The sequence below is a fragment of the Acomys russatus genome, chromosome 1 (genome assembly GCF_903995435.1).
Source record: "Acomys russatus chromosome 1, mAcoRus1.1, whole genome shotgun sequence".
In the NCBI taxonomy this organism is placed as follows: Eukaryota; Metazoa; Chordata; class Mammalia; order Rodentia; family Muridae; genus Acomys; species Acomys russatus.
The window spans coordinates 28,782,798-28,795,848 of record NC_067137.1 but is presented as its reverse complement, the minus strand read 5'-3'; the positions used below and the strand labels follow the sequence as shown (position 1 = coordinate 28,795,848).

General features: G+C 52.1%; 1 protein-coding gene across 1 annotated transcript in view; it reads right to left on the bottom strand.

Annotated features, from left to right (window-relative positions):
• The window catches only part of Hs1bp3 (HCLS1 binding protein 3), a 32,072-nt gene extending 20,337 nt beyond the window's left edge, over positions 1–11,735 (bottom strand). The window contains exons 1-4 of the mRNA XM_051143373.1: positions 11,664–11,735; positions 7,367–7,532; positions 2,976–3,183; positions 174–396 (exon numbers count right to left, since the gene is read on the bottom strand). Coding sequence (XP_050999330.1) covers positions 174–396; positions 2,976–3,183; positions 7,367–7,532; positions 11,664–11,695 — 629 coding nt within the window. The 5' untranslated portion in view covers positions 11,696–11,735. The remainder of the gene's footprint in view (positions 1–173; positions 397–2,975; positions 3,184–7,366; positions 7,533–11,663) is intronic.
• Positions 11,736–13,051: the final 1,316 nt, after the last annotated feature.

Sequence of the window (13,051 nt, the reverse complement as noted above, 5' to 3'; positions counted from 1 at the left end):
TCGTGGCATTACCTCTGTGGAGTTAGCCACGGATGGGAGAAATGACAAGGGAGAGGTGGGTGAGTCTCAGCCCGGCCAAAAAGAAAGGTGATACTGAGGTGTAGCACACCAGGTTAAAGCCCCATGGCCCAGAATCCTTTGATCAAACGACATGGGAAGAAGTGGAGACCTACCGCATGATGCCCAGGGGATCCAGTACCTCTTCTTCCTCCTCCTCCTCCTCCTCTAAGGATTTCTCCACATCCTTGTTGCTCAGGCCCTGTGTGGGTGGCTGCACTTCATCCTGTTGCTCAAAGAAGTCAAAAGCCTCATCGCTGTCCCCTGGCTGGCTGGCTGTGTCACCCAAGACAGAGGGATCTCTGGTGGCAAGGCTTGTAGCCCCCAGGGATCCAGTGCCTGTGCAAGAAAAAGGAAACAAGAACTTGATGTCCACTTTCTCCCTCCCTCCCCCCAACCCCCCCCCCTCACGCCCCGAGACAGGGTTTCTCTGTGTAGCTTTGGCTGTCCTAGACTCGCTTTGTAGACCACGCTGGCCTCGAACTCACAGCCATCCGCCTGCCTCTGCCTCCCGAGTTCCCGAGTGCTGGGATTAAAGGCGTGCGCCACCACTGCCTGGCTTGATGTCCACTTTCAAGAAGATATTGCCAAGCCAGGTCCTGAGGCTGAGGGCTTCCTGGAACCTCCTGGAACCAAATTCTGCTTCATCCCGAGTGGAGAGTCTGTGCTGTCCCCCTAAGTGATTGGCTGGTGTTGCCCAGCCATGGGGGAATGCCAGGACAAGCCTAAGGCAGGGGTTCCAGAATTTCTGTGGCTCAGTGTTTCATGAACTTTTCTCAGGGAGACATGGACAAATCCCTGCTCATCCTAGCTAGAGCGCCACCTGCAGAGCAAAAGGAGGAGTCCACCCACGTCTGCTTAATGTGCTGAGTTTAACTGGGGCCACATGGAGGAGCATGGGCTGCTTATAAGCACTTCCTCCTTCCTCCTAACAACTTTTTTTTTTCTCCTAACAACTCTTAACTTTTTGTCTGTCTATCAGTCCATCTGTCCGTCTGTCCACCCATCCACCCATCAATCATCTGTCCATCCATCCATTAATCATCTGTCCATCCAAACACTCACCTATCATTTGTCTGCCCATCTGTCCATCTATCAATCTACCATCTGTCTGTCTGTCTACCCATCTGTCCATCCATCCATCTATCCATCAGTCTGTCTGTCCTCCTATCTGCCCTATCTGTGCCTTGGGGAGGGGTGGGGCCTTGGGAGTCCCTCCACCCCCAAGGAGGAAGGTTAATCGACCGAATCTCGTATAGTTCACATCCAGGTAAGTGATCACAGCTGCTAAGATCTCAAGAGAGCAACAGCTGTGTTATGCTCGAGGAGAGCACACCACAACACCCAGGGTTATCTGAATCACAGAAAAGGCCACGCCCATGCCAAGCAGCCTAGTGGTAAAGTACACTTGCCAGGCTTCAACTGGACTATTTCAGAATGTTTTGCAATAGTAAGTCCCCACAAGGGACTCTGCCAGCCTAACCATAAACAGACAACTCCAAGGGCCTATATTATCAGATCACTACCTGGATGAGTGCAATGAGAACGTGGAAGATTCCAGAACAACCTGGGATCGCCCCAGGACAACTGGGCTTACATCAGTGCTTCTCAAAACATGGTCCAGAGACAGGTGTTTGTGATAAGTTAAGTTCAGACAGGGGAAGCAAGCCCCCAGAAATGTCCCTAGAGGCTTGGCATCATCGCAGCCTCGGAGCTCGCAGTATTTGTGAACGTATCTGTCTGTGAGAGGCTGGGAATAAATAGCTCGTGTTCTCCCCCATGGAAAGTTTGAGAAGCGTGGGTTTGGACCATTTGTTCATCTCTTTGCAAGCAGTGGTGACTGGGTGGTTATCCTCTAAAATTGTCACTGAAAAAATAAAAATCACTCAGCTGGGTGTGCTAATGCACACCTTTAATCCCAGCACTTGGGAGGCAGAGGCAGGTGGATCTCTGTGAGTCTGAGGCCAGCATGGTCTATGTATTGAGTTCCAATATAGCCAGGGCTACATAGAGAGTCTTTGCCTCAAATGAATGAATGAATGAATGAATGAGTGAGTGAGTAAATATGACTCAGTAGTTAAGACCTTAAGTGCTCTTCGCCCTTCACCCTCACATTTGGTTTATGAGAATTATGCCCCACCCTGTAGAACTGGGGACCAATGGGATTAGAAAAGAGCAAAGTTAAATGACTGACTGGAAGAGGGGACAGACAGGCACCACCCACAGGGCCAGCCTGGCCCCATCATTCAGGACACGAAGGGCAGATGCTTCCCCCAGGGATTTAGGTAGACAGGAGTGCTAGAGGGGGGTGGTGCTTTCATCGCTGATGACAGGCTCTGTTTGAAACACTTCACATGTGTTAGTTCATACAACCCCCACAATTTTCATCAGTAAACCCCTTTTCTTATAGGGAACCCTGGTGAAAGAGAGAATGGGGTGAGGCTTCCTGACGCTATACAGAAGAGCTTGAGGTCCTAGTGTTGGGTATATGGGTGCCAGGTCACACCCATACTCTGTATGTGGGGGATGGGCTGAACGTGATAGGCCAGCAGTCTGGGTGTGGAAGTACAGTGTTCCCTGAATGTCACAGGCCGCCAGGTCTGGTAGGCAGGAGGCAGGAGGATATGTGTCCACATAAATGTGTAAGTGAAGGGACATATGTAACGACGATGGCCAGGAAGGCCATGGTGAGGTCACCTACTCTGTGACTGCCGACCTGGCATCCAGGTTAGTCCCTTGAGGGCTGGGTCTCCTGCTCACTATACAGCCTAGGAGGTGATTGAGGCCCAACCCCCTCAACAGCCTTGCTCAAACTTGCAGGCCATGTAGGGTGGCGATGCGCCTGCCATTGAGTCACAGTGGCGAGGTCGGGTCTGGGCTGCAGAGACCCCAGGGACATGGGACAATGCCTTCGGTACCTAAGAAGTCTAGCAGCTCTGGGCTGCCTGCCAAGTGGGCATCCTTGGAGACACAGCGCAGAATGTCATCAAACATGGCTCTCCTTTCCCGGATGTCAGACTCCCCGACAAACAGGACCTTCCTAGGCAGCGGGGGCAAGGTGGCTGCTGGGTATCGACTGCACAGTTTCTGGTAAAACTCCTCGATCTCGCTGTATTTTTTGGAGACCTGGAATGACAGGAGCATGTGGTTTCCTGAGAGAAGAGCCAAGGGTAAGAGGCTTCCTAACACCGACCAGGTGGGTGTCTGGAGTAGACCTGCCTGCTAACCCTCTGTGCACCTCCCAGTCTCACTTTCTGGTCCTCAGGGACGTCTCGGAGTCGTAAGGAAGAGTGAACTAACAGAGTGGCCTAAGGTGCTGCTGCAGGTTTGTATAAAGGTCTTTGACACAGGGACCTGAACCTGCCCTGCAAATGACCACCGCCTCCCTCTACTCTGAGCTTTCCAAAGCCTAGCAGAGTGAGTTTGGCACTTGGCAGGTGCCAGGCCATCTTGTGACAGCTCTGTGAGTCACCTTTCCCCAACACAGACATCCTGATCATCCTCTGCCTTGAACAGGCCTTCTGGTGGGGCCTGTCCTGACATGTGGCAAAGGCGAGCCATGTCAGCAGGCGTCATAGAAGTCCCCAGCTGGACCTTGTGCAGTGAACAGCCTTAGGCCTGTGGGTTTGGGGACACCGCTGGGATCTGTACAATGCCTATGAGCTGAGACAGGAGTCAGTTGCCTTAGGCCCCAGCATTCACCAACACCCTGGGTTTATCTCAGTCCTGGACTCCTCGGTGCTTCTCTGGAGCCTAGGCCATCTCCTCAGAGGATGAAGGCTCCCCCAGGCCTGGCTGCACCATTATGTGTATGTGGACTGGCATGAGGCTGAACTGTGGGTGCCCCCATTATTGGGGCTCAGGAAGGCCTGGTGGTTGCTTGTCAGGATGTAGGTTACATCTCGCTGATCAGCACACCACTGTTTTAAGGTCCTAGACACCAGCGGGAGGCTGTGCAGGCGGGATAGGAAGCTGCTGCCCATAGTTTAGTTGAGCACAAGCACCTGGTTCTGGAACATTCCTGGAATGAACTCTAAAGGAAAAGGTGAGGAGGACCCCCCCCCCCCCGCAACTCCCCGGGAGCACCAGTCACTCAGCTTCCATAAGATTAGGCAGCTGCCCAGGGGTCCCGCTCAAACTAAGGCACCAGCCAAGGACAATACAGAAGGTAAACTTTAAACCCCTTCCCAGATCTAGCCAATGGTCAGAATATTCTCCACAGTTGAGTGGAGAGTGTGATACGACTTTCTCACGTACTATGGTGCCTCACATTTGACCATGTCCCCTGGAGGGGGAGACCTGGTGGCACTCAGAGGAAGGACAGCAAGTAGCCAAGAAGAGACTTGATACCCTATGAGAATATATAGGGGGACGTAATCCCCCTCAGGAACAGTCATAGGGGAGGGGAGTAATGGGAAAATGGGGGGGGGGAGGAATGGGAGGATACAAGGGATGGGATAAACATTGAGATGTAACAAGAATAAATTAAAAAAAAAAAGAAGTAAAAAAAAAAAAAAGATTAGGCAGCTGCAGCTAGGCCACAGTGAGGCACGAGCGCCCCCTGCTGGCCTAACTGCTCCATGCAGACTCAGGCCGAAGACCCACAAAGCAGGCAAGGGCAAAGCTTTAAGGCCAGGCAGGCCCCTGCACCATCCAGGCCTCTCATTCATTTGTGTTCTAGCCAGAACAGCAGGCAGCTGCCAGCAAACATGATAAAAGCAACAGGGAGCTGAAGTGGGAACGCAAAAAATACCCGGTGCCTCTGTGTGGCAGGCACTGCGGAGCACTGGGCTGACAGTAATGCTGTCTGCCCTCTGATATGTGTCTGTGCAGTGAGGAGACATGGGTGTCTGCCAGACCTCAGATACAATGCTCCTCCCTGGGGGCTGGCTTTACCTCATGGCTAGCAACTAAATGCTTGCTTTTATTAAAAAGTATATATCCTTAAAAAAAAAAAAAAAGTATATATCCTTTAAAGGGATAGACACAAAATGCTCACTACTTCTTTTAGCTAACTCATAAAATTCGAGGGAGGATTTCGGACTTGGGAGCATTAACTCTGGACTGCACCCCTAGATACCACACTGTGTTGGGGAGCAAATGAGTTTTCCTTTGCCCTTCCAGGTACTTCAAGGCCTGCAAGGCACCATGTATGTGTATGCCTATGTCTGAACACACCGCAGCCTGCTCTCCACAGGGCATGGGTAGCCACAGAATAGCACTAGTGTGGCATGTGGAAGTGTCACAGGTGACCTTTCCTTCACCTTGCTCTGATATCAGCCCTTTGTGTGGGACGGAGCAAGCTGCCCTGGACCCCAAGGGCTCCCTCAGGCTCTCCGTTTTTGTTTGGTTGGTTTCCCCCACCCCCCCTCCCCGTCTCTGAAGATATGGATGCATTGAGCTCAGGTCATCTGAGGGAGGTCGCACTGCCAGGAGCTGCACATGGCCCCTCAGAGCAGATCCACTCTCAGAACACAGCGGACCCAGAGCCATCAGCTGATGTGCCTCCTGCATCCGGCCAAGAGTTGGTCAAAGGGGGCAGTCGGATGAAAAATAGCACTGTTCTGGAATGTCCTGTAGAGAAAGATCTGTCGTATACATTCTCCTTAGAATTTGGTCCCTCACTGTCACAGAGCTATGTATGCATCATTTTCCCTCTGCTTTGGCTGCCCGCAGTCACGGAACCAAGAGGACTCTGGGTCATTTTCTTATCCTAAGATTCCAAAGTCTGTCTTTCCTGCTCACCAGGCCTGGACCCCTTCCGTTAGGGACCAAAGGATAAAATAATGTGTAAACACATCACGCCTCTTTTGAAATTCTGCATTCTTTTAGTTTCGATAGCTTTATCCACCCAGGCTCGCCCTTCTGCCTTGATGATAGACTCAGCTGTTGCTGGCCGGCTGGTGCCTGCAGGATCCCCTCCTGAGCCCGGCTCCCTTCTTTCCACCTCTGCTCTCTGTCTAGGTACCTTCATTAACTCCCAGCTCTTTTTTGTTTTGTTTTGTTTTTCGAGACAGGGTTTTTCTGTGTAGCCTTGGCTGACCTAGACGTACTTTGTAGACCAGGTTGGTCTCAAACTCACCTCGATCCACCTGCCTCTGCCTCCTGAGTGCTGGGATCAAAGGTGTGCGCCACCAAACCTGGCTGCACTCCCAGGTCTTAACATGGCCTCCAAGCCGATGTCTGAACACCCGAGGCTCAGGCTTGGCCCACTCATATGCTGGGCTTCCTGTGTCCACACAGTGGATAAATTCTGCATGCCCACCAGCAGCCTCTAACCTGCCCCTCCCCCAGAGGGGCTGATCTTGGCCAATGGAAGCTGCACACTGTAAGCACCTCACTCTCTCCTTGCCCCGCAGCCCACTTTCCTGCTGGCTCCCAGCCTGGTGGCCCACTGTATTGTCCTCAGAACCAGGCTCCCTCTCTCCTGATCCCAATGCTTTGCTGCCACTAAGACTCTTTGGTTAAAGGCAGATGGGACTGTCACTTCCCTTCTTAAAACTACTTGGCTGCAAGATAAGTCCAGGTACAGCCTTGTCCTCTTTGTCATCTGCCTTTGTCATCTCCCATGCTATCCCAAGACCATATTGAACTGTTCAGAGGCTCCTAATTCCCAGCCCCATGTCCCAGTCCCTCTTTCTGGGACCCTCCTCCCTGCTGCTTAACACCATCTATTCTTTTCTTTGAGATAGGGTCTCTCTGTGTAGCCCTGGCTGTTCTGGAACTCACTGTGTAGACCATGTTGGCCTTGAACTCAGAGATCCACCTGCCTCTGCCTCCTGGTGCTGGGATTAAAGGCATGCGCTACCACCATCCAGCAATACCATCTATTCTTGAAACTGCTGTCACCTCCTCCAAGAAGTTTCCAGAATCTTTGTTTTGTTTTTCCAGACAGGGTTTCTCTGTGTAGCTCTGGCTGACCTGGATTTGCTTTGTGGACCAGGCTGGCCTTGAACTCACAGAGGTTTGCCTGCCTCTGCCTCCCAAGGGCTGGGATTACAGGTGTGTGCCACCACAGCACTCTAGTTTCCAGAATCTTATCTCTAAGGTGTATTAGGTTGTTCTTTCTACAGTCTCAGTCTACCATGTGCTCCTGTAACTACCTGTGCCTCTTTACAAATCTGCCTTCCGGTGGACTCTAAGCACACATCTGTTCTGGTGTTCCAGTCATCCCACACAGTCTAACACTTCACACCCTGGATGCATGTCATACAGAGAAGGGTCAACACTCTGATATTACAGCACCCTGAGAGGCAGACATCTCTGCCTGGACACCCTCAGAGTATCTTGGCTGGGGTCCCCTGCTCACCAAGAACTGGACGACATCTTCAGGCCGGTGCTTGGCTGACTTGAACACAGCCAACCGGGTCACCACCAGGATCTGGTATTCCACATGGCCGGACATCATCTTACCCCGCACCTCCTGGTGCTGCGGCACAGTCAGGTCGAGGCCTGTGTGGACATTTTGAACTTGCCTGGAAGGGGTGAAGGGAGGCAGGTAGAGATCAGTCTCAAGTCAGCACGCTTCCCCCAAGGAGAAGATGTAGACGAGAGGTCAGTGGGGCTCAGTCACTGGGTGCTGGGCTATTCAGCTATGTGTCCTTGTCAGTCTGTCCCTACATTTTGGGGGATGTGTGTGTGTGTGGACTAAGAAAGGAGCCTGAGTTTGTGAAGACAGAGCAGGAAAGAAGCCCTGCAGGGAATGTGGACAGACGTATTTCCTCAGTTCCAAAGAGGGAAAGGGAGTAGCCAATAGAGCTGGCCCAGCTGGGGAACGGGAATGACACCCAAGGTTGCAAGGAAACAGTGTCTTCCGGTTCTGGATACCCTTAGGGGACAGATACCCCTGCCTGGGTACAGTCCAAACATCCTCTCTGGGCTGCAAGTACCAGGATGTGCTTGCTGGCTAACCAACCTATTGCTCTCAGAGTGCTATGAATACCCACCAGAGCTCATTGGGTGTTTTTAATGCAACACACACACACACACACACACACACACACACACACACACATGCATGCCTGGGAACAAGGTCTGGGGCAGCCTACTAAAAGCATGACATATGCTTTTCTGTGTGTGCCCAGTGTCTGTACAGACCTGTACACATGGGGAATACTCTCATCCCATATGAGGCGCATCAGTGAGCATGGATTCCTTTGCAGGCTCCAGCTGACTGCCCCTGGGGAAGCATCACAAGGCACCACAGGGCAGAGATATGTTGCAGGATGAGATACACTAAGCCAGGCCACTTCTTTACCAGTGGCCAAATGACACTGTTCTCTGTCTGACGCTGAATGAAGACCATGTGTCACTGTCACAAGGACAGGAGGGAGGAGGGAAACTAGAGCCTAAGGTATTGGGGGAAGCATCTGGCTCTCCCAGCAGGTGGAATCCATGAAGTTACCGCAACTGTTCAGTCCCACCTAAAAGATAGGAATGAAGGTCCCAACAGGAAGTAGCTTCTCTTCACTGTCAGAGCTCCGGGGAGCAATCCCAGGCAGCCTCTGGCATCTGTGATAGAGAAACCAGGCATCTTTTCCTTAGGATTGTTAAGGCAATGAAGCTGAGGAAGTGGGAAGTGACAACACGGAGACAGCTGTTCACCCTGAACAGCAGGAGACGGGAGAGCATCATCAAGCCTCAGTTGGAACCTCCCATGGACTCTTCTCCCTGGAGGTATCACACAGCCAACCGCACCAGGAACTGAACTCACATATCCTATCCCTGTGCCTCGTGGTATTGACACTAGCAGTCGAGTGTATGCATCGCTCAAGAATCTCTACATCTGAGGCTTGGCTCCCTTGTCTTCATCCCTAGGGCTGAGCTGCCTTAGAAAAGCCCTGTTTGGTGCTTCCTTTGCCTCTGAGCCCAGGCAAATTATACTTCCTTGTTCCTCCCGGATTTTCACAGTTATGCCCTCCTGTCCCTCTCTGAAACTCCTGATCACTGACTTTAGGCAAGAGCAGTAAGCCTGGGAACACTACCTCATCCGGCTATGGAGTTCTCAAGATGTGGCCCCTAGACGGCAGAAGCATCACTCGGGAACGTAAAGATACGCCTGGTTCACTGAATCTGAAGCCCGAGACCTTAAATACCGCAAGCTTTGCATGCTATCTTATTTCACTTACAGCTGTTCAACTCTGCCTTCAGACACAATACAAAAGCAGCTACGGATAACGCCTGTAAGGTCGGGGTGCGTTCTTATACAACTGGAACCTCAAAAGCACGTAGTTGGCAGGCTATGGCTCACAGGCAGCATACACTCACCTGTGTCCTAAGCCAAGCTGCTCAATTGTGATGTGGCCACAGGCGCCTTAAGGATCCTATTAGCTCTGTTCTCACAGCTTACCCTCATGTGGCTCCTGCTGCCCTGCAGAGGCCTCATCCAGACTCAAGGCCATAGTACCCCGGGTCAAGGGCGTCCCAGTTCCTACCTACAATCCAGACTCTTCCCTCCAAAACCACCCCACCTCTTAGTTACCTAGCATCTCCATGTGACTGTCAATCATGTGTTTTTAAATTGAAGTGCAACTTCTTTTAAAAAAAGTTTTATTTATTATATATACGGTGCACAGTAGATCACATTATAGATGGTTGTGAATCACCATGTGGTTGCTAGGAATTGAACTCAGGACCTCTGGAAGAGCAGTCAGTGCTCTTAACCACTGAGCCAGCTCTCCTGCCCCTCAATCATATTTTTCAATGAACAGGCCTGATTCCTCAGTTCCACCTGCTCCCTGTCCCAGGAAGCAGTAAGCTCAGGCAGAATAGCCCTAGAGCTGATCTCTACACCTTCCCCTCCCCCCACAACCTCGCCACTTGCAGACCTCAAATCTCAACATTCAGAAAACACAGAGAGCCCACATAAGCCTCAGCCCCTCCTCCCCTCACCGGGGCCACTCCACTACTGCCTCACGTGGAGTCCAGCCAGTGCCTGCGGAACATGGGCACATCAGCCATAGGGTCTCTGTATGCCTACACACACACACACACACACACACACACACACACACACACGGCCACGCAGCCTATGCTTTCTTCCCGTCACACTCAGAATGAAGCCTCATGACCTTTCTCCACTGCGGGCCTCTCCAGGCCGCCTCACACTCTCCATGCTCCCTCTGCGTCAGCACACTGGCCTTTGGACTGTGGCTCTTTCTGTCGTCTCTGCTGAGCACATATTTCAGGATTTCCTTTCTGTAGTTCTTTCCCTTGGGGGGGCAGGTGGATCTCTGTGAGTTCGAGGCCAGCCTGGTCTACAAACAGAGTCCAGGACAGCTATAGCTACAAAGAGAAACCCTGTCTCAAAAAAAAAAAAAAAAAAAGTATCTGGCACAGAAGAGATTCCCAACCTGCTGCACCCCTCCCAAAACACAGGCTGGCTGGATACATGAGTAAAGCTTGGGAAATGCCTAGCAGGAAGAGGCTGGAAACACCAGTTGATCCTGGGTGCAGGGCCACCTCAGTGATTGCTAAGGTGGCAGCACTCCTTGAAGGCAAGCTCCCTGAGTTTGCTGTGACTATCAGAATGATGGGCATGGCATGGCTCCTCTGCCCTCATCAGCAGCACGCTGTTACCACCCGTGGGCGTGCCAGCACTGAAGGAAGCCACTGCTTCCCTTCCTAGGTACCAGCACTAAATTCACAGTCGGGGTCTGCTTGGTGTGGCCTACAGGGACACTTACTGCTTAGTGTGCTCATATCTGCCTGTATGGACCCTCCATCTACAGAAAGGGAAACTGAGGCTCAGTGGAAGGAGACAACTCGCGGGGTGGTAGGGACATCTCTTCTACTGCAGATGTGACCTGCAACCACACCAAGGAGGAGAGCAAGTAGCTCCCAACACCAGACAGGAAGCTGGGAGTACAACTGAATTTATGGGTAATGCATCCATTTACACAATAAACTGGCATCTGGGTTAGAGTTCCTGTTGCGGGGACAAAGTGGTGTTTGCGAATATCCTTGAAGCTCATCACTTTAGAGTTACTTAAACAGCGGGGTGGAGGTGGGATGGGGGGAAAGAGTAGGACCACACCCCTACCAGATTTTCCAGTCTCTTTTCCAGGCTCCACCCCAGCTGTGTTCCTCTGGTGTGGCCTTGGGGGGACGCTGACTGCCGCTGACCCTTTTGCTGAAGCTCCTGAGCTGCCTTCAGCGACAACTGCCAGGGTCTGGGCTCTGCCTGGTTTGCGGTCAACAGCAGCAGTGTGTTCCCGTGGCAACTGGAACTTACTGCCCCCTCCCTGCCGTAGTACAAGTCACTCTGGTATGGGTATCCCCTACAGGGCCAGCTTGTTTGATTCACCTCGTCCTTAGTGCTTAGCAGCTTAGCATCTGGTACACACAGAGCTAGTGGTTTCGGGGAACGAAAGAAATGATCCCCATGTACAGACCCTGTCCCAGCCAGCGCTAGCTATCTCGCCAGTCCCAGGCCTTCCTGGAGTTCTGGTAGAGTGCTCGGTCCTCTAGGGGGCCTCAGTTTCCTCGTCTGTAAAACAGGGACTCTTGATGGCGCGCCACCACGTCCGCAGGGTAGTGGGGTTGCAGCGGATAAACCGCCAGGCAGCTGAGATATCTGGGACACACAGGTCGGGGATCTGGCTCACCTGGAGGTGACGAGCACCGCCGGGGACTGCATGTCGGCTGCGGGAGGGAGGGTGGTCACGCGATCCGGCGTCTTGGGCGTCGCTGAGTCCCCGCCCCGCCCAGATCGGCCGCTGCAGCACCTCCCTGGTCCTGGCCCGCCCCCTGGTGGCAACGGCCGTGCACATCGCAGCCTCCGTGGCTTCAGAATAGTGAGGGGCTTGAGTTGCTCAGTCTCTTTAGGTCCCCCATAGCTATAAGCCTGACACCGATGCCTTTTAATCTCAGTACCTGCTTAGCCACGGAGCAATTCCAGGCAGTTGCTAGTCCTCAAACCTCTCTCTTACGGCTAGCTGCAAAGGCACCCTCTCCTTTCCCTTGAGCCCATATTCACTTAATGCTAATCACACCGTTATCAAGAGTCTTTCTCTCTGAGGCTCTGTCCCTTCATGCTTTGGGGCTGTGCAGTGAAACAGCAGCCCCCAGTATCAGATGTTCAGACCTACTGACTCTTTCTGGCTCTCTCCCTAAGGTTTCCTGTCCCTTTCTCCATCGGCTCTCTCTTCTCACGGCATGCACTCTGGTGGAAGGTAGAACCTTGGTGAAGGCTGTGGTCTGGCTTGCTTGTGATGGCACTGAGGAGGAGGTCCTGAGCGTTTCCCTCTGTATGTTGCTGCCTGAATGGACCCACTGGGAATAGATGCACCTCTCTACCCCGTTGTCTGTCTCCTGCCAGTGGCCCAGGAGACTGGAACCAGGGCCAGGTGACAGGTACAAACTGCTGTCCTGAGTCCCTTGCTCTCCCCAGTGACAAATAGCTACAGATGCTGGGCCACACCAGAAGTACTAAAGTACCAAAGGGACATATCATGCTCTCTCCTTTGTGTGTGTGTGTGTGTGTGTGTGTTTGTGTGTGTGTGTGTGTGTGTGTGCGCGCGCGCGCGCGCTCGCGTGTATGGCGGTCAGAGAACAACTTTGTGGAGTCCGTTCTCTCCTTCCACCTTTACAGGGGTTGTGAGGATTGAAATCAAGTCTTTGGGTTTGCATGAAGCTGGTTTGACTGTTGAGTCACCTTGCGGGCTCACTGGCCATGCCATCTAGGTACCATCTCAGGCCACTCAAGTCATTGTTCTCTGTGCTTCAGTGAAGTAATCCCATGGCTAATCTTAGAAGTTTGACAAACGACTTTGCAAGCCTTGCCTTGTGAAATGCACTGATTTATGTACTTTGTTGGCAGTGTTTTGGATTTGTCTAGAGACAAGGTGACAATAATAGAGATTTTAAAATGGTAAACTTTATTGTTGCTGCTGTTGGGGTGTGTGTGTGTGTGTGTGTGTGTGTGTGTGTGTGTGTGTGTGTGTGCAAAAGCATGTGCAGTTAATATATTGCACTTGTGAGATCAAGGACAACT